Consider the following 22438-nt stretch of genomic DNA (forward strand, 5'->3'; position numbering starts at 1 on the left):
CTGTTCTTGTGCTCTGGGAGTCCAACAAAAGTATCCCACAATCCTATGGGCTGACTTTCTTTGTCCTCCGGACAGGCAAGTTTTCCCACACTGCACCACAAACAAAGGGTTAGAGCAGCCACATTTTGGGAGGGCACTAGGAAGTCTGGGATATGGGTTGTTGGACTCGGGCCTGCATAATGCAGTGTAGATGTTGGAGCCCCAAGTTGGGACCAAGTGTTCAACCATTTCTAACTGGAGTTACAAACCCAGACTCTGCTAATTTGAGTTCTACTAAACCTGGAATTACAGTGTAGACATACGCAATGAGGCTACTTATCTGAGCCGAGTTATGCATGCACTGCAGTGCTCTGCAAGACTGGGTCACAAGAACCTTTATCGTATTGCTTAAGTTGTCAATTCAGAAAAGCCATTGAGTGCTAATGATGTTTGATATCTGACACACTGCTCAAGACCACATCAGCATAAATGAAGAGCAGCCACCTGTGGAAAAGATAAGATATGAAGTCGATGTCGCAGGGAGCAACTTCAGAATGAAAGTGAATGAAAAGTAAACAGTATTCACAGAGTCATTAATCTGCTTGTATCAAACCACTACTTGCCACCTTGTTCCAATATGACTTTGTATCAGTGTCTAGCAAGAGGAAATTCTACATAGATTAGAGGAATCAAATATTCACAGCTTGAGGAGAGTCAAGGATCTTTGAGGCAAAAACTGAAATCTCACTACGCTTTCTTGTCAGCACACATCTTGTCAAATGGGAAATGCTGATGGTTCAGGGAGTCTCATAAATTAGTGGAAGGAGATGCTTTGCTGGTACATAAATTCTCTTAATTAAAGGGATGATGATGGGGGATTTTATCAAATTGATTTTTGTCATTTTTAACTCAGTATGGAAGTTAAATTGTTTCAAATCAACATAAACTAATAAGAAGATATAAATAAACAAAACCTTCATAGAAGCCATCTTCATCCATGTCTCCATACACATAGAGGTATTTTCCTGCTGTAAGGGGGAGCTCTGCTTCTGGATTTTCATTCGGTCCATCAAACGGGTTGTAACTGCATTGAAGCACAGATGGAAACTTCATTCAGGCAATGAGTGTATTTAGTGAGTTACAACCACACATCACTGAATAATAACCGTACAGCAGAATGTAGTTCTAAAGGCTGCACATGAGAGTAGCTCTAGAGTCCCATCTTCTTGCCTCACCTTTTGAAATACATATTTTAGCAGGGAGCCTAGGGGAGTGGAGTCACCTTTATATATTATATTATATTATATTATATTATATTATATTATTGTTATTTATTATTAGTATTACTATAGCACCAAGGAGCCCTGGCCATGGAGCAGCATCCCACTGTGCTAGGAATACACAGAACAAAAAGAGGGTCCCTACCCCATAGGGTTTACATAAGAACGGTCACACTGGGTCAGACCAATGGTCCATCTCAACCAGTTTCCTATCCAGGGGGAGGGATAGCTCAGTGGTTTGAGCATCTGCCTGCTAAACCAAGGGTTATGAGCTCCGTCCTTGAGGGGGCCATTTGGGGATTTAGTTAGGGATAGGTCCTGCTTTGAGCAGGGGGTTGGATTAGATGACCTCCTGAGGTCCCTTCCAACTCTGATATTCTATGACAGTAGCCAACACCAGATGCTTCAGAGATAATGAACAGAACAGGGCAATTATCCAGTCCCAGCATCTGGCAGTCAGAGACTAAGGACACCCAGAGCAATGGGGATCCATTGATGGACCTATCCACCATGAACATATCTAACTCTTTTTTGAACTCAGTTATATTTTTGGCCTTCACAATATTTAGCCAGGAATTCCACAGGTTGACTGTGTGTTGTGTGTAGAAGCACTTCATTTTGTTTATTTTAAACCTGCTGCCCATTAATTTCATTAGGTGATCCCTGGTTCTTGTGTTACGTGAAGGGGAAAATAACATTTCCTTATTCACTTTCTCCACAGCACTCATGATTTTATAGACCTCTATTATATTTCCCCTTAATCTCTTTTCTAAAATGAATAGTCCCAGTCTTTTAACTCTCTCCTCCTATGGAAGCTGTTCCAGACCCCTAATCATTTTTGTTGCCCTTCTCTGTATTTTTTCTGATTTTAATATATCTTTTTTGAGATGAGCCAACCAGACCTGCATGCAGTATTAAAGCTGTGGGCATAGCATGGATTTATATAGTGGCATTATGATATTTATTCTCTTATCTGTTGCTTTCCCAATGGTTCCTAACATTCTGTCCAGCTTGTATGACTGCTGTTGCACATTGAGCAGATGTTTTCAGAGAACTCTCCACAATCTCTTTCTTGAGCGGTAACAGCTAATTTAAACCCCATCATTTTGCATGTATAGTTGGGATTATGTGTTCCAGTTTGTATTACTCTGCATTTATCAACACTGAATTTCATCTGCCAGTATGTTGCCCAGTCACCCAGTTTTATGAGATCCTTTCATAACTCTTCGCAGTCTGCTTTGGATTTAACTACCTTGAGTAGTTTTGCACCATCTGTAAACTTTGCCTCCTCACTGTTTACCTCTTTCCAAATAATTTACCTAACTAATCCTTTTACGCTCCTTCGAATATCCCAGCCTATGTCTTTACTGAATTTTAAAACAACTATACAAAACCTTATATGGGTCTTTTCCTAAATCATCTCTATCAGGATCTGCTATTTTCATGAATTACTCTTCTCCATAACGCAATCAATTATAGCAAAGTCTGACTCGCACTCAGAGAAAAGCTTTTAGAAGGCATAAAGCATTTATCAGACATTTGTACTAGATTATGAATTGTCAAGTCCTGCTGAATACCCATGAAGGATAATCATGTTTGCAATAATTCCTTGAAATTCTTATGCTCTTAGTAGGCCAGCAAACAGTTTATATCTTTGTATCCATCAGAACTTCAGGATTAAGGGCCCAATACAATGCCTACTGAAGTCAACAGATATCTTTGAAAGGGGGCTTTGCATCAGGCCTCAAACCCCACCCCACAGTATGCATCTGTACGCATAAATAAAATGATAAAAATAATGTCCGTGTCCCCACCCCCTTCCAGCCCTGCTCTGCTTTTGCAGCAGGAGGAGCTGAACTCAAATCCTTGCAGAGACTATGAATTTCTGTGTTTAGCATTATCACTACCAACTCCTAAACAGTCATCGATTTGTTAGGGTGACCATATTGCTCATGGAGAAAACAAGACGGTGCTGCAAAACAAAGCCTTTTAGAAGGAGAGCTGTACACGGTAGCAGCAGAGCACAGCATAAGTTCATGTTCAAATGGGGAACATAACCAGCATATTGGAGAAAAGGATTTTACAACCCCCTCCCTCCATGTTGCAGAGTATGACAACAAAAGGGAAACAGAAAGCTTCTTGTCCACTGTTTCAAAGTGCTGCCTTCCCATAAACAGCTTATTAACATTCATGGAAGCCTGATGGTGGAATGATTGCCCAGACAGTCTTAAGGGAACAAGGTAAAAATGAAAATCTGTTTAAAACAAATTCAAGCAATAAAACCAGAGTGACAGCCTATATGCCGAAGGCTGTAGCCACAGCAACACAGTTATCCTTAGCCTGCAAAAACTCAGTGTGTGTGTGTATTCTCTTCAATTGCTTTCTGAGATAACCCAAGAGTCAGTCCAAACAAGCTGCTTTGGTGTGCATGTGTCTATCTCTCTCTATTTTGCATATACACACATCATTACTTTTAGAGCTACCATATTTGAACATTCAAAAATGAGGACACTCCACAGGCCCCGCCCACAGTCCACCCCCACTCCTCCCCTACTCTGTCCCAGGTCCCGCCCCCTCCTTGCTTGGCCCCGCCACTGCACCCCTCCTAACCCCCTGGCCTGCTGCTGGCTTGCTGCATCCCTCCTCAGTCCCCCACCCACTGCTCACCTCCTCCCACCTGCCACTCACCTCCTCACACCCCTGCCAGAAACCCCTATGCCCACCCCAAGAACCCCCACCTGCCGCTGGCTCACCGCTTGCCTCCTCACCCCTGCCTGCCCACCCGCCGCCGGCTCCCTCGCCGCTCACCTCTTCAACCCCCTCTGCCCGCCGCTGGCCTCTTCACCCCTCCTCGCCTGCCGCTGGCTCGCTGCCCGTCTCCTCACCCTCCCCGCCCACCGCCCACCTCCTCACCCTCCTCCCTCGCTGCTGGCTCCCTTACTGCTCGCCTCTTCACTGCCCCCCGCCCGCCGCTGGCTCGCCTCTTCACTGCCCCCCGCCCGCCGCTGGCTCGCCTCTTCCCCTCGTCACCTGCCACTTGCCTCCTCACCCACCCGCCCACCCACCAGCCACTGGCTCCCTCGCCGCTCGCCGCGGCAGCCTCCCCATCTGCCAATTGCCTCCTCACCCGCCCGCCAGCCACTGGCTCCCTCGCCGCCTCTTCAGCCTCCCCATCTGCCAACTGCCTCCTCATCCGCCCGCCAGCCACTGGCTCCCTCGCCGCTCGCCTCTTCAGCCTCCCCATCTGCCAACTGCCTCCTCATCCGCCCGCCAGCCACTGGCTCCCTCGCCGCTCGCCTCTTCAGCCTCCCCATCTGCCAAGTGCCTCCTCACCCGCCCGCCAGCCACTGGCTCCCTCGCCGCTCGCCTCTTCAGCCTCCCCATCTGCCAACTGCCTCCTCATCCACCCGCCAGCCACTGGCTCCCTCGCCACTTGCGTCCTCACCCTCCTGCCCACCGCTGGCTCGCTGCTCGGCTCTTCATCCTCACCACCCGCCATTTGCCTCCTCACCCGCCCACCCGCTGGCTCCCTTGCCACTCGCATTTTCACCCCACCCGCCCAGCAGCCACTGGCTCCCTCACCACTCGCCTCCTCACCCACCTGCCCGCCAGCCAGCCACTGACTCCCAGGAAGCATCCGGCAGGTCCCTCTGGCTCCTAGGGTCGGGTCGGGTCAGGTCGGGTCAGGGGGGGGGACTGAGGGCTCTCTGCCTTCTGCCGGCACCTGCAAGCCCTGCCCCCGCAGCTCTGATTGGGCAGGAGGCAGCCGGTGCAGCACGCAGAGACCCTCTCCACCTCTGTGCCCCCTCCTCCTCTGACCCGACCCTAGGAGCCAGAGGGACCTGTTGGATGTTTCCCGGGAGCCTCCCCAGGTAAGCACCACCAGGACTCCTTACTTTGTCCCCTGGCAGGTCCCTCTGGCTCGTCGGGTCGGGGGGAGGAGGAGCGGAGGGATCTCTGTGCGCTGCCGGCGCCTGCAAACCCCACTCCGCAGCTCCCATGCTAGGGTTACCATACGTCCGTATTTTCCCGGACGTTTTTAGATATTTAAAAATTCCTCCTGGACGGCAATTTAACAGCTAAAAAGCCAGACATGTCCGGGAAAATACGGACGTATGTAACCCTACTTACTTTATGCTATTTATTGTTTATTTTACACAAACACTCATGCCAATAATTGTATTTAATGACTCTCACCTCATTAATGTTTAATGAAAACTCTGACCACCTATGGTGGTACTCTGATGGGTTTGTGAGCCAATTTAAATGTGCAAGATTTCCTCTCTCCCCCTCCCTTCCCTGGACAAATCCCTCTTATTTTGTAGCCAACATTGCTAATGCAATATAAACATTACTTGCGCTTTGCTCACAGGAAAATGGCACAGGCTATAAAAAAGTCACATTTCCATGGGCACCATATTGACTCCTGGCTCTTGAAATGAAGACATTTTGATGTGCTAGTAGCAAAATACAGCCACAAGTTTACTTGCTGACTGAAATTGCATGGGAAGCATACACTGATTATACTTTCGCAGCTGTTAAGTTATTAAGTTTTGCTTCATTTAAGTACACGGGTGTGTTTAATTGCCTTGAAATAGCTCTGTGCACTGTAAATAAGCTGGAGTGTATCTTTTAATGCCACTAGAATAATATTTGATCTATAATAAAAACATCATCAATGAGAAGCAACTAACAGGCATAGGAAGTTGTATAATACTAAGAATACTCCACACAGGAGTTGAAATTCACCCCTGTGCAGAGGTCCACTAAAAAGGGCAGTGGGATTTAAGAGAGGCATAGGCCATGTGCTGGACTTCCGCACCTTCCACCTGTGGATCAGGAAAGCATCTCACATGCATTGATGGAAGAGTCCATTCAGTCCCTTTCTGATGAGGTAGGCAAGTATCATCACATTTATACATATAAGGAAAGTGAGGGCCACAGGGATTCTGGTCCTGCCTAAAGTCACACAGTGAGGAGGTGTCAGAACCATGATCAGGTTCTAGGTCTCCTGATTCCCAGTTCCTCTCCTTTAACCACAGCACCGTGCTGCCTCTCTAGCACTGGGAGATGTTGTGGTCCCCCCACCCCCTTTTTTTTCGTTTTGGCATTTACAACAAATACAATTTTCTGGTTTGTTCGTTTTCCTTTAAAAAAAAAATATTGTCCACGTTGAAAGTAAATGTTCTGGGTATGTTGAACATACCATGTTAGACTTGCGTGTTCGACATGTTAAAAGCCAATGGAAAGTGCATTATTTTAAATCTAGCATAAATGAAAAGTGCACTGTTGCCTACAATAAAAGGTTTGGGTGCGTTAGTTTTTTAAAGCCTACAAAGAAAGCAATCTTCAGCTGTTCTTTTTCTACCAGCTCTTCAAGTGTGACTGCAGCCACTTAAAGTTGATATATAAGGCATTTAATGAATCAATTAATAATCTTTTAGTTTCATCCTGGTTTGTTTAGGAACTTTCTTCAGTTGGGTGAGCTTTATAGTACTTGTTGCAGAAATAAAATCATGTTCCTCTAGAGAAACTGAGTTTGATCTCTGCCTTCCTCTGGGCTCTGCACTGTCACCTAAACTCTGCAGTGCACTGAATATTACACTGTAACGGGACTGAGACTGGCATGACTCCCCCTCTTTGCTAGCCAGGTTAATTCTGGGGAAATTAAGACTTAAATTTAGTATTAAAACACTTTGATTACTGAGATTTGCAGTATCGGGGAGTGGCACTCCCGATGGCATTCTGCGCCAAAAAAATTAAACATGTGCACACAATATTTTAAAATTCTGCAAATGTTATTTGTTAATAAATAAATGTGGAGGCTCCAGCACGGCCAGGGGGAGCACAAGCCACCGACTGCACAGAGGTAGGAGATCACCCTGCATCCCCCACCCCCGGAACTGGACTCGGTGGTAAAGTGGCACCTGACCCTGACACAGTGCAAGGACCAGGGCTATCCCAGAAACACCCTGGGGCCCTGCCCCTCCGTGCCAATCACACTAGATGTAGGCAGGAAGGCTCCACTGAGCAGGATCCAAGTATGGAGGGGCTTAGTGTAGGGAGAACCAGATGTGGGGTGACAGGGTAATGTGTGGGGCAATCTGGGTGCGGGCAGCTTGGTGGGGTGTCTGGGTGCGAGGGAGATCTGGATGAACAGGGGCTCATTGGGGGGCGGTTCTGGGTGCAGACACAATGAGACTCTGCAGGGGGATCTAGGGGAAGGTGGTGGGGCTCAGCAGGGGGGTCCAGGTGCTGACTTGGTAGGGTGCAGGTCTGGGTGCTGGCTTGGTGGAGAGTGTGGGTGGTCCAGGTGCAGGTGGGGTGAGGCTTGGTGGGGTGGGGGCTCGAGTGTGGGGTGCGGTCTGGGTGCAGGGGTGGGATCCAGATGCAGGGATGTGGGGTTCGGTGGGGGGTCCTAGGTGCAGGGGGGCTCCAGATGCAGAGGGTGAGGCTTGTCAGGATGTGGGTTTGGGTTCAGGGGTGTCAGTGTGGGGGGTTCTGGGTGCAGGGGGTGAGATAGGGGAGCAGCTCCCTGTTTAGTGACTCTCCCCCCACGGTTGAGGAAGTAGGGGAGGGAGGGAGGGGTACAGCACTTCCTGCAGCCGGACAGGTTTCTGGGGGTGGGTCTGAACCAGCCCTGGCCAGCAGGCCCGCCGATGGGGGGAGGGGGCAAAGGGGGCAGTTGCCCAGGGGCCTGGCTGATTTAAAAGGGCCTGGAGGCCCCCGGCCACCACCATTTCCACAGTAGCAGCAACCAGGAGCCCTGGGGCCCTTTAAATCGCCCTGGCAAGCTGCAGGGCTCCTAGGCACGCGCGACTCCTCTGGCCCCCGCGCTTTAGGGGGCCCCATGGGCCAGGCGGTCAGTCCCGGAAGTGATGCATTCGTCACTTCCACCCTGGGCCCTGCCCCCCAGGGATGGCCCTGGCCCTGGAATTGCTGTCCATGGGCCTGCTGGCCGCTCCTTGCAGGGGAAGAGGAAGCTGCATCCTTCCCAGCCCAGCCAGGACTAGTAGGTGAGCCTGGCACAGGGTAGGAGCCACTGGCCGGGGCATCCTCCTTCCCAGTGATTTACCACTCCACTGGCTGCTCCGAGTGCCTGAGACAAGGCACCCACATTGCTGGGGAGTGGTGCATGACCACTCATAGACTCATAGACTTTAAGGTCAGAAGGGACCATTATGATCATCTAGTCTGACCTCCTGTACAACGCAGGCCACAGAATCTCACCCATCCACTTCTATAACAAACCCCTAGCCTATGCCTGAGTTATTGAAGTCCCCAAATTGCAGTTTGAAGACCTCAAGCTGCAGAGAATCCTCCAGCAAGTGACCCATGCCCCATGCTGCAGAGGAAGGCGAAAAACCTCCTGGGCCTCTGCCAATCTGCCCTGGAGGAAAATTCCTTCCCGACCCCAAATATGGCGATCAGTTAAACCCTGAGCATGTGGGCAAGACTCACCAGCCAGCACCCAGGAAAGAATTCTCTGTAGTAACTCAGATCCCAACCCATCTAACATCCCATCACAGACCACTGGGCATATTGCTTCCCTGTCAGAAAGTCATTTTTCTTTGGGGAAGCAAAGAAATCTGCAAAGGAGATGAATTCTGCACACACACAGGGGTGCAGAATTCCCACAGGAGTAACTGAGTGCCAGTGGGCTCAACATACCCAGATCAGTCAGCAGACAAACCACACTTTCACAGGAGCTCCCATGCCATCTGCTGGCACTGAAGATTCCAGGTGTACACTCTGATTTGCAGTCACTGCTCCCCTCAGAAAGGAAGGAAGCTGAAGCAGAGAAAGCACTTCTAAAAGATTAGGCTTGTGTCTCTATGGAAAACCTTTCTGTAATGGTCAGACACAGAGCCTGAATTAATGTAGAATGTTATCATTTACATTCTGAGACTACCCTTTGCTGATCTGAAGCTATTTATACACTGAGAAAGACACTGATTAGCAGGATCCCTTCTGACAAATGTTGTTTGCTCTTCTCTGACCTCCTTTTCCCAGGCCAGCTGGCCAGAGAATGACCTGGGTGCAAACCCTGCTCCCATCTGTCTGCAGACATGTACAACCCAAAAGGCAATGAAAAAAGCTGCATAGTTCCACTGTGCAAGAGGGAGGGTTAGGATGCGGAAAGCCTGCACTCTTTGTGAACCACACAGCTGTGCTTTGTATTTGCACAGGGGAGCTCCATCCACTGTAATCATGAAGTTGCTTGAGGATGAATACGGGAGGGGCCTTGTGGATGCAAATTTAGCAGCCAAACCCATTTGCATGGAGGGTGGGGCACAGCATTTGCCCAGGCTGTGGAAGTAGGGTGTGGTTAGGATTTCGTTCATTTCCCTGAACCCCACTGTGAATCGCCCCTTTACTTAGCGTTGTATATGAAAAGGCCGGGGTCTGGACATTAACTACATCTGCCAAAAAAAAGAAAAAAAAGTGAAACCCTCCACAATTTTGGAATTATATTTTCTTTTCCCCCTAGCTGTTTATGTTACCTATAACGGGCGATGCAAAGATGGACTTTCCCAGAATATCTTTGTTTTGAGGTATTGGAATTCCATTCATTATCCATCTGTAAAGAAATAAAGACAATAGGATTTATACTGTTGCACCCATTGTTAGCCTGAGTACATGCAACACATACAAAACACTTCAGATGACACGAAACAGTCGGATATAGGTTTTCGGCAATTCATTTTTATTTAGAAATATGTATACACCTCTACCTCGATATAACGCTGTCCTCAGGAGCTAAAAAATCCCCGTCTCCCCTCCCCCCTGGAGCACTGCTTTACCGCGTTATATCCAAATTCGTGTTATATCGGGTCGCGTTATATCAGGGTAGAGGTGTACTAACAATGAACAGTAATTTATCCAAAGTGTGCTGTTTGATTTTAATTAAAACTTCAGCAAGTTAGTCCCAAGATGACTTACTGTAAATGATTCACCTAGCATTGTGTACAGTGTTTGCTGCCATTAAAATGTCAACATTTACACAGTTAGCTCATAATGATACCCTATAGTTAGAATAGGAAATAACTGTAGTACCTTAGATACCACTGACTTGTAACTGTAGGCAAACATTGATTTTTTTAAAATTGTGACCAGTATTAGCTGAAGAATCACACCAAATAAAACTCTCCCAAACCAGTCCCCGTCTGCTGAATTCCATCTGCTCCACTAACCCAGTGGAAACACATATTAGCTCTGAATTCACCATGATGCTTAATGCAGCACAATATAGCAAAGCCATAATTTTGACTCCACCATGAATTAATGAGTAGAAAACCTAGTGATTAAACTGTACTGCTGAGTCAACATAAACAGGTCCCGTGTATTTTGGATCTGCATCAGATACATTCTTGAAATTCAGTGTACTGAAGCAATAAAAACTCTGTCTCTCCTGCTCGATGCTGGGCACTGTTCGTAAGGAGGGATACATTTCTCACTGTCCTCTGTTTTACAATATGCTAGACACCTCTAGGAGAACTGAGATAGCAACTTCTCCTTAAAACAGTAGCAAGCAGGGAAGCTTTCATGGGGCTCAATGGTAACCCTATAATCCAGGAGACCGGCAGGCACCAGACTGTGATTTGGAGTCTCACTCTAGTTCCTCCTGCTCCCAAGTTACAGTTATGAAGCAATATGCTCCAGCAAAAAGGCCGGTGCATGTAACTTTCTTCTCTGCGCTGGCTCTGGGGCATGGGCTGCTCTCTTGGTGGGCACAACCAAGACTCCGGACACTCCCCATGCTTGCCTGCCTACTCGTCGCTCACCATATGGGAATGGGAGTAGCAGTTGGCACTGGTGATGTGCATAGCCTGTACAGTGGTGTATGAAGGCTCCTTATGTCCCCTGACTCCCTGAATAGATGTGTACAGCTGGGCTCACAACTGAGCCGATAATGATTACCCTAGGAGCAGAGCCAGTATTCTTACTAACAATCATGGAAGTTGTGGGGATGTCTTTGTGGAATGGACTGTGCTCCCTTTTGATGTCAGAAATTACAACAGCAAGTACCACTCTCAGATTTTATATTTCAAAGGCTGATTTCCTTAAGGTGTAATTTATATACTTTTCTCCTTGGATACTGGATATGGTACCTTGGTCTGTAACTAAACTTACATGTGTATGTGAGAGGTATGTAGGTACCACATAATTACACTTAGAAAGGCAAACAATGAGCAATTCAGTTAAAAACTGCTTGACGTTCTCAGTGAGAGACAACTGAAAAATAATAGAAGAGGATTAAATTTGACATGCACTTGTTCTGTTCTGTGCTGTTAGTTCTGCTTCCTTAAATTTGGTTGCTATGCTGCCTTTTTTGGCTTCACTGCTCTTGATGCAGCCTATTCATCAAGCAGTGGATACTCACACCTCCCAGTAATGGTATTAAGAGTTTATCTGTATGTGTTTCTTGGTCAACAGACGCCGAGATGTGGATATTGAGTGGCACATTAGTAGAAGCTAGTAGGAATCTAATTCTTTTGTAGAATATCCTGTATTACACTTTGATTTTTAGTGATGTTCACAAGCATTTTGATGCAATCAACTTCCTGGGAGTTCATCAACAATCCCTATGTTATAGCCACAGCATCTGAACACAATTTCAGGCTATTTACTTTTAAAATGTTTGACAGAGGGAAAAATCAGGACTGTATCCAATAAAATATCATTACAATACTCATTGTTTTCTAGTTCTGTTTGCCTTCATGGAACAGTCTTACAGAATTTAATGGATTTTTTTTTAAATCATCTCATATATGTTTTTAATAGATAATGAGATCCCACTGATAGAATTCTATAGCCTGGTTAAAGAAACCTATAGATAGGACCTTAATCTCTATTAAATTTGATTGGGATTTAAGAGCATTTTTATAGAACCCTATAACATTTCTACAAGAGGCGTTTGGGTTTCATCCTTATTCAAGTCTACAGGAGTTTTGTTTGTGGGTGTTGAGACTGTGCACATGACGAGATGAAGGAAAAGGAGTCATAATCAAGTACACTGAAGAACTTGAATGGTGTTTCAGTGGATTTCCTCCTGCTAGTCCTGAGATGTGCAAAGATTAGCAATAATAAAATATTGTCAACATCTCTGCTGAATTTTTCCAAAACTGGAAATAAATGCAGATATGTTAGGAAGCTGAATGGCTGAGGGGATTCTCCAGTTTACAGGTTCAAATTCAGCTAAGAATGGTACCCTAGAAACTGATCCAGGTGGCGATATCATTCCAGTTACTAATGAGTGGATTTCCACATCATGAAAACCAAGCAAAGAACAGGTCAAAGAGAATGATCCACTTCTCACACCTAGAAGTGGCCTTTCTGGAACAGAGCTGAGGCACATTGGCAGGGCATCGGGTGGAATACTGCTCTTACAGATGCATTATCTGTCCTGTGGATAGAAGATTTATGTCAATCTAGCACCACTAATGGGCACAAAAAAGATTGACAAAAATGTGATACATTTCACAAGGACTAAATAAACAAACTAAGCAAAAGACCAGAATGCAAGACAGTCAGGTTTCCTAGGTGGGATTTTCAACCCCCTATGTGATTTAGATGCACAATAGTCCCATTATTTATGCTCCCAAATCACTTGGGTCCTTTTGAAAATCCCAGCCCTTGACTCTTCAGAAGTACAGTTAAACACTGAGGTGTAGCACACCTGTCCCATTGAAGAAGGAAGTCTCTAGCCGATCAAACACATTCCCAATGTCACCAACTTAAAAAGACTCACGTCTGAATCAAATCTGCATCTTGGGCTGCTGGATCTTGACCTGGACAGAAACGTAGGTTTGACGGACAACTGTTCTGGTTTGTCACCAGATATCTGCAGGGGTCGTATAAACTCCGAAATCACACAACGACTTCCAGAGGGGCTTTCGTTACCTACCCGTAAATAAAAACACAACAATTGGTACAAAGTGGCAACGTAGTTGACAGTCACAGCAGAGGCATCATATGCTGAATGCGTCACAGGGTGTGAACAACCATCTGACCCCTATTAATGGCCTCTCCAGAGAGGGGATGACAAAGGGTAGCACAGAGCAAGCATCCATTGCCACCTCCCATTCTGTACCTGTTCAGTGGATTAAAAGTCCCGAAAAACTTCTAATGGACAATTATGGGGAATGTGAAGACATTTTAATGTCAAGATCAGAGCTAAGGAGCAAATAAACATGAATCATCTCCCAATTTTTACCAACCAGTTGGAAAAGAGAAAAGGTTACTATATGAGATGACTACGTGTTCTAGGAGTTTCACACACATGCTAAGATTATTTTTCATGTTGGCATGAAAAAAAACCAAGCCTGCTTGTAAATACTGTCTATTTATTGGCAATAATAATATTTAGCTTAGCACTTGCATTAAAAAGTTTTAACTAATTAATGCTCAATACCCTGTAGGGAGATAGGTATGCAGTACTGGTCCTAATCCTCATTTACAATAAGGCACTTTTACGTCACTGTGGACGTGCAAAGGGCCTTAACCTAAGTGAAAATATATACCCAATTTAAGATCTTTTCACTGCCAGAGAACAACCAAGTCCTACCATCTCCATTCTGCAGATCAGGTAACAATGTCGGGTAAGTGTCTTGCCCAGTGCTACATGGTATATCAGTGGCAGAGTAGAATTAGAATTGGGGTTTCTTGTTCAACAGCCCATATTCTAAGTCACAAACACAATCATTAAATTTTCTAAAAAATGCAGGAGCCATATTAAGGAAAAAAGGAGAAAATTCTGGAGACACTTTGAACATTTTTTTCTGATTATAAAAATTTTGCCAATAAAAGATAAAATACACCATACCATTAAAGGAATAAGAGACCCGATCCTGCAAGATGCTAAGCAGCCTGAACTCCTAGTGACTATAGTAGACATTAAGAGTACTTCGTATTCCCAGGATCAATCCCTAAAGGCTTGTGAAATATGGTTTTAAAAAATGTGCTTCTCAAGGCTGCAAGGGGGATTGGTAAACATGGAATATAAAATGCTGCCCTACGTTTTCCTTCACCAGTCACACTACTCCTCTGGAACCACAAGTAAGAAAGCAGGAAATAGCAATCTGGGGCTAATTATATCTGAAGCAGCAGCAGCTGTAGCAAAACCACAGCAAACAATTTGCGGCACTGCTGCCACAATCAGATTTCTCAGCCTTCCTCTCCTCTCTTTTTAATACAACTAGTCCATGCTCTTATTTTCAAGTCCTGGTCACGTGTGAGGTCGGCTGCTCCCCTCCAATTGCGCTAGGAGTTTGAAATGTGGTGTTTTGTTCTTGAAGTGCCTGCTTCCCCGTTACATGCCACTGAGACTCATCAACTGTACCGCAGAGGAGGATGAGCTCCTAAAAGACATCGTCAGAGGGTTTTTTAGTATGTTCCTTGGTCCAACTTGATTCGTTCTCTCTGCACCACTTTAATTTTATAGCACAGCAGCTTAAGCACATTAACCACAGGGAAATATACAAGGCCATACAAAAGATTTATTGCAACCAGCCCTGCTTGCAGCAATCTCCACACTGGCAAAGGGTACATTTTTTATTTTTGGAATTTCTCTCATACTTTTAATAGAATAACAATCCCCTTTCAGAAACCTGCAGCTAATTTGGTTCCTTCCGTTCACTGTTAATGCATTTGCCACACCAGACTGTCATTCTAGAGTCTACAGATAATTGCTCCAACTGCTACAATATATTAAAAGGAAACCAGTTCTGAGGCTCATGTCTATTGGATTTTCCTCGGTTTTGTTATATCCACTGCAGTGTGAGTTCTTCCTAGGCACCAGAATGGAAAGTTCCTTCGACACCCTACCCTTTGCTGTGTTCCCCATACAGAGGACTGGCCAGAATCTGAGCCTACATTAGATCAGATAGAACAACACAAAAGCAAGATCCTGGAACACTGTTCATGTCATAGGAATTGATGGGGAACTCAGGAAGGGACGTTGGAAGGAGTATGTTTTAAGGAGATATATGAAGCGGGAGAGAGGGTGCTCAGCAGGAGAGAACAATGAGCAGCATGATAGAAGGTCCAAGACTGAGCATGGAAGCATGAGATAAAAGGCAAAAGGACTGGGAAAAGCAGAGAGAAAGAGAGGGAGTAAACAGGGGAGGTGGGAATAAGTGCCAAGATTAAGGGGGGAGCTAAATTATGGGGGCTGTGAAAATCAGGACATGGTGCTTGACTTTGATGCAGTAGAGAAGAGAGAGATGCAAATGCAGCTAATGTGGTTGAAGCAGCAGAGAACATTAGCAGCTACATTTTGGACAGACTGGAGAGGTGAGAAGCAGGGAGGTAAGAGAAGAGGAAAGATCACAACAGTCAAGGCAAAAGATGATCGAGGCCTGGACAAGGATTTTAGCCATGAGGGACAGGAAGGTAATGTGGGTTTTGGTAACAGAGAGGAAGAAGTGACAGGACTGAGCAAGTGACTGAATGTGGTGGGTGGGGGGAGGGGGAGAAAAGAGAAGAATTACTACTCAATTTTAGAAAGAGGCGAATAGAAAGAAATTAAGTAACTTGCCTTGAGTTCACTTCAGTATATTGGATTAGGCATGCGCCTGAGAGTCAAGAGGCCTGAGTTTTAATCCTACTTCTGATACTGATTTGGTGTATGACCTTGGGCAAATCACTCCTACCCCTTCTGTGTCTCATTTGCCCCACCTAAATGGGGACAATGATGTTTTCCTACCTAGGTAAGTGCAAAGTGGCATAGGAGGACACTTCAGCAGCAATTCCAACCATTCAAGATGGATTGGGTTTCCAAATCTGATTCCCTGCTTCCTGAAATGTCACTTCCCTCTCAATTCCCCCTTCTCATTCAGCTACATCTGCAAGATCATTTCTCCCTTCCTCTAACAAGTGCCATCAGCTGTTAACTCCCTATGCAAGAGTTTGTGAAATGACAGCAGCTGCTCCTGAAGAAATCCCTCCTCCCCGTGCTCTTAGCCCGACAGGGCGTCTTCCATCTCGGACTATGGGCTAGCTACAGTGTAGATTGTTAGTTGTTAGCTACTGGGACTTTGCACAATAGAAATCATTCTTTCTTGTTGTTGTTGTTGCTGCTGTTTAAGGTGGTGATTATTTATTTTTAAATAAAGTGTCTCAATTTGTCCAAATTCCAACAACCATGTAGACCTGTTGTTTTATGTTTTTTTCACTTCAGCAGAGATTTTATAAAAAGCTACTGTAAGTGCAAACGACGTCACTAATAACAATCACCATTTTAGCAAAAAGGCAAATTGAAACCCGTATATGAAATATGTTGTAAGCCTCTTGAAATCTCTTGCTCTTGGAGTTCTATAGAAAAAGCCAGCCCCTTTGGATTAAGTATGCATAGGTACAGTAACATAATTCTGCATCTGTAACTAAAACTAATTTTACAATCAGAATATCTTGGGATTGCACGTTAAATTCTCTTCTCACTCTGGTGCAATGCCAGTGGCTTCACTTGGTTTGCACCACAATAAATACCAGGAGTTTCTGGTCCTATATGGATGCTTCTCCATTTATGAATTCATTGGAGACTAGGAATACATACATCCTTCCCCTCAGCCTAGTATCTGAAAAGTAACAGTAATAATGATAAGGATTAATGACAGAATTCACTGGAGAACAACAGTGTGTATATGTCTCCTGGAGGGGAGGATATTAGCCTGGGTTGTGGAAAATCCTGGTTGAAGTCACTGCTCTGCCTGATTCTCCGCAGTTTTTCATATCAGATCACTCCCAATCAGGGAGAGTAGAGATGTGATCCTGGGTCTCCCACATCCCAGGCCAGTGCCCTAATCCCACAGCTAGAAATAATCTGTCTCCCACCTTCCCCTGCACTGCCTCATCCCAAAACCCCCAACCCCTTCCTGAAAAAAATGTGTATTTCACAGAACATTTCAGCAAAAGTGTTCCAAACAGCTCTAGTTAAAGGCTACGCAACACAAAGGACCTTTCCCAGGGGCTTCTCATAGCAGAATGCATCATTCTGAATCCATGACTTGGGATCCTTTCTGAAGTGCAGACTGTTTTGAATGAATTGGTATAACAACAGCAAATAGGCATGGAAAGGTGTGAAAACCGTAAGTGGTACCACATTTTCAACAGCTATTTCCTGTCAGGAGGCTTGCAAGTCTAATATTAGTATGATACTATGTAATGCCTGGTGCTAAAACACAGGTAATAAGGATACCAAGGAACCAGGGCCGGCTCCAAGCACCAGCGCAGCAAGCAGGTGCTTGGGGCGGCCAACGGAAAGGGGCGGCACCTCCGGCTCTTCGGCGGCGAGCCCCTCAGTCCCTGTTGGAGGGAAGGACCAGCCGCCGAATTGCCCCCGAAGAATGACGCGACGGCGGTAGAGCTGCCGCCAATCGCGGCTTTTTTCTTCTTTTTTTTCCTGCCGCTTGGGGCAGCAAAAACACTGGAGCCAGCCCTGTAAGGAACATCAGTGTTTTGATAATATAAACTTTAGAGTGAAAAAAGGGTTCCAACTTCCTGATAGTCTGGCTGTAGGTTATGTAATTCAACTGAATTTCCCCTCGCCCCCTTCCTCCAGTCATTGTTTTCTCTTAGGGTCAATTTTTTTTTGCTGAGTCCACATTACAGTGGATGGAAGAGGGAGGGGTGTGGGCAGCATTAGGGAGCAACTTATGACTTTCTGGTTCTAAGGGCTGTTCTAACCTGCACCAGCTCCTACTAGCTGGGGATTGCTGGAGTGCATCATGCTCCAGCTACTTTTTTTGCTAGCCCCTATATGCCCCTGTGCTCTGGGAAGGGAGGTTTAGGAGCCAGTCATCCCAGCTCTATCCCTGATGTGGACTCCCCCATGTCAGTGCCACCCGACAGGCACAAAAGCAGGGGAGTGGAACTTCACTCAGAACATCAAAGCCTGTCTCTTCAGCTTGATTTGTCTTGCCAGCTGAGCTACCTTTTTTTTGTTGGATAAAAGAACCTGAATGCATGTATCAAGTTCCAAAATACATCAACCTTCTCACCAAGAGCTCTTGTATAGGCTGTTTGGAGCTAAGGCATTATGGGTCTAGTCCTATGCCCATTGAAGTCAATGTTTTTTTTCCCTTGACATCAGTAGGAGTAGCACCAGACCCATAATACCTTAGTTACTAAACACGAAACTAAACTTTCCTGCTGCTGGAAGCCTCATATACATAAGGCACAAATTTTGTCATGGCTGGCAACTGACCAGTGGAGGAAGTTTCAAGAATGATCTTCCAAGACAAGGAAATGCTGCCGATTCCTTCATTTAAAGGTCTCAGGACACAATTAAAGCTGATCATACATAAAGTGGCTGGTCATGAACCAATTACACCTTCCATCCTACTTACCATACATTACTATTGACTGATCAATTATGGACTACACTGTATGACTGGGGAAAGAACATTAAAACACCCCTGGTACCTGGTCTTGTTTCTGACATTTGCTCTGTTTTGAAAGCTGTTCTCGTGTTCTCTCCTACCCAGGAAACAATAAAAAAATTCTGCCCCTAATTCTGAGAGCTTGATGAGAACACCACTATTACGGTGAACTGGCTGATTTCAACAGTTAACAATGCTGTCCGCTTGCTTAAATATTATGGACCAAATCAATACTCAGCACAACTTATTGATAGCAATGGATTTACACCAGGTGTGAGTATTGGTCCAAATTTAAGACTCACTGTTGCTCACTTGAGTAGACCCATGTGTGAATAGGATGTGAGTAAACTTTTGCAGGATAGGGCCTTTACTGACTGGAGGGAGAACCAGGCTATATTTTCAAAGTTTCATTTGAAGACATGTTGTTCTTTTCCATTTCAATTAGTGATCAGCAAACATCAAGAAGTTGGGAGAGTCTGACTTAGTTAGGCCCCCAAAAGTTTAGTTGCTTATTGGAACATTTGGGGTCTATTTAAACAGATTTTAAAGATTTAAACTGAACCTTGCGTATCTGCCAAGGGGATTCTGATGATTAATTAAGGGTATGTCTACAATACCTGCCGGATTGGCAGGCAGCGATTGATCCAGCGGGGGTCGACAAATTGCCCCACTTTCCCCCCTCCCATGGGCGGCCCTGCTAACCCCTCCTCCCAGCCCCGGCCTGGCCCCCTTACCATGCCGCTCAAAGCGGCAGGAGCTGCTGAGCTCAGCACACTGCAGCTCTCCAAGGGGGGGGGGGGCTGGGGAAGCCTCCCCAGCTGGGAGCTCAGGCAGGCCGGACAGGATGGTCCCGCGGGCCGGATGTGGCCCACAGACCAGAGTTTGTCCGCCCGTCTGCCTCTTTAGCAACCGGTTCTACACCGGTTTCTAAATTTAACAACCGGTTCTTGCGAACCGGTGCAAACCGGCTCCAGCTCACCACTGCATAAGCCTATAAATCAGTGGTTCTCAAACTTTTGCACTGGTGACCCTTTTCACATAGCAAGCCTCTGAGTACGACACCCCTTATAAATGAAAAACACTTTTTAATATATCTAACACCATTATAAATGCTGGAGGCGAAGCGGGGTTTGGGGTGGAGGCTGACAGCTTGCAACCCCCCATGTAATAACTTCACGACCCCCTGAAGGGTCCCAACCCCCAGTTTGAGAACCCCTGTTATAAACCATTATGCAGCAGAATCAGTGAGATTGCAAACACGTCTCTTCTGTGTTAAAAAAAAATCACAATGTCCCACCATCTCTAAAGAAAGCACTGAAGTGAACGGAAAAAAGAAAGTCGTCTTGTTCCATTTGACTTGGTTTCACATCAAGTTTGTCAGCCTTTGATGAATACAGTTGCTTATCTGCAGTGGTAGAGAAATGATTTGTGAATCACGGTACTTTTCCTGACGATAAAAAATGGGTTCCCTCCACACCCCTTCTTAGAAACTCAGGAAGATGAAATACAAAATGCAAATCTATTTTACTTTTCCAGCTTCTCTTCATATTTATTATAAAGCAATTGTTCAAGAATCCTCAAAGCCTGATAAGGCAATGAAAAATTATCTCACAGCCACGCAACCGCTGTGAGTATTCTATTGCAATGTTAGTATCTCACAGTGATGCCTGAAGAACATTACAGTTTGGGGTGTTATCGATCCCCAAATGTCAGCACACCAATTGTCCAGAACTGATTTTCTTTTCTTCTCCTCCTTTTTAACTGGTTTACTCCCTTGCATTATGGAAAATGCCTCCACTGACAGATTCTTCTTTCCTTTAGAGTATGTAGTTTTCCTTGTGACAAAATCCACCAAACTAAGTCAGGAGATGTTTGGGGACAGATCTTCTGCTGGTGTAAACTGGTGTAGCTCCATTGCCTTCAATGAGGTTATGCCGATTTACACCAGCTGACCATCTGGCCTGTTAACTTAATGGCAGTCCATTCCAATTCCTTAATTGGAAAGAAAGAAAGAAAGAAAGAAAGAAAGAAAGAAAGACCATGATAGAGAACAAATGTCACTGATTATGCATTATATTTAATTATTATTTGTATTGCCATAGTACCTACAGGCCCCATCCAAAGACCAGGGTTCTCTTGTGCTAGGCACTGTATGCATAATCACCGCACTTTTCAGCCTTGATAGGCAGCTGGATGGAATCTACATTCTGGGTCCCTTCAAGTATCCTCAGAGACCCTCCTGACCAATGATACTGCCTCAGCCTTTGAAAATTGCTTATGCATAATCGGCAGTGAGCAAACTCAACTAGTCACAAGGAGGAGTCGCCTTTGGCAAAAAGAAGAGTCACCTGGCAAAAGTTCAACATGCCTCTTTGGGAAACACAATGAAGGGAACAAAGTAAACAAAGAGACAATGATACGGACCTCCCTTATGAAGCATTTTGAGATATATTGCAGAAAACCACTGTATAAAAGTTAGGTAATTATTATTATTATTGTAAGTATAAGCACAATGAGAATGGAGCCCATTTAAACATATCTTCCTTATATTTAAATTAAATTCATTCATTTAGAACCTTGTTTTTACCTTATTTTTAAATTAAAATAAAGGGGCATTTTCAGTCAAGTTTCACTGTGGCTAAAATGGCTCTTTAATCCATCCATCATCACTAAACTGACCACATCTTGTTAAGTATAATCAACATTCTAGGGAAAAGTAAAAACCCAACAGATGTTATTTGCATAGAGGGCTTCTCAAAAGCATAAACTGAGTTTTCATCAAAACTAATATTTTTTGTGGAAAGTGTCTGCTTTCCTCAATATTCCCCCCGGCCCCAATCAGGTTTGTGGTTTTTTTCACAAGTCCAAATTTTCTGCTGAAAATTTTGACTAAAAAGAAAATATTTTCTTTTTTTGTTGAAATTTTCCACAGAACACCTTCAGTTTTCAATTCTTTCTACCTACAGATTCCTTTCATAGAAGGAAAGGGGGGGGGGGGGAAGCAAGTGTAACCAACACTAAGTCAGGATGAGTCTCTGCCCCCCCCCCCCCCCCCAGTCTACTGCTATCTCCAAGCTAGCGGGACAGCTCCTTTAACGCAAGGACCATCTATACCCAGAAGTTCAGTGATCAGCTCCCACAGACAATCCACCCAGGGGACCCTCACACAAGTGGTGGCCTATACTGGGATACGAACTGCTCTTGATCTCTGACACTCAAGACAAGCTTCCCAAGGGGTGATTTTTCACAAGTAATGAGGAATGATCATTAGGTCAAATTTTACTCTCAGTTACATTAAATCTCAGTAAATCCACTGTAATTCCAATGAAGTCAGAAAGCTACTCAGAAATGGCCCCAGGGCATACAGCTGAATCAGCGCCAAATACTGCTCTCTCTCACACATACAATCTCCTGCCATCAATGGGATTTGTTTACATAAGGGTTTAATTTGACCCCTAATTCAGCAAATTCCTTCAAATAAAAGTATCAGTTCTTACCTTTGCCTATGGAGGTGGCTATTCCGTTCATTAACTGGGACAGAGATTTACTAGGGGAGCCAAGGACATCTGAGGATGCCACCGAGTTACTGCTCAAGAGATCAATCTTTCCAGCTTGCTGCCGAAACTTTTCCAGTTCCTTAGAGAGGAGGTTAAACTGTTCGCTCTGCGTCCGACATTTCTCCTCTAGCTCTCGTACCTTGGCCTGCACAATCAAGACATAAGAGATGCATCTGAATGGGATCACAGAGAGCTTTGGTCAGATCAGACTGTTAGAGAGTATCAAGAAGCAGGGATGGGC

The 22438-nt window shown here is 45.2% G+C and overlaps 1 protein-coding gene across 1 annotated transcript in view; it reads right to left on the reverse strand.

Moving 5' to 3' along the window:
- The window catches only part of LOC120386491 (RIMS-binding protein 2-like), a 390924-nt gene that overhangs the window by 52312 nt on the left and 316174 nt on the right, over positions 1-22438 (reverse strand). The window contains exons 20-23 of the mRNA XM_039505876.1: positions 22138-22342; positions 13012-13163; positions 9764-9840; positions 954-1063 (exon numbers count right to left, since the gene is read on the reverse strand). Of these exons, the coding sequence (XP_039361810.1) occupies positions 954-1063; positions 9764-9840; positions 13012-13163; positions 22138-22342 (544 nt within the window). The remainder of the gene's footprint in view (positions 1-953; positions 1064-9763; positions 9841-13011; positions 13164-22137; positions 22343-22438) is intronic.

The sequence above is a fragment of the Mauremys reevesii genome, linkage group 18, assembly GCF_016161935.1.
Source record: "Mauremys reevesii isolate NIE-2019 linkage group 18, ASM1616193v1, whole genome shotgun sequence".
In the NCBI taxonomy this organism is placed as follows: domain Eukaryota; kingdom Metazoa; phylum Chordata; order Testudines; family Geoemydidae; genus Mauremys; species Mauremys reevesii.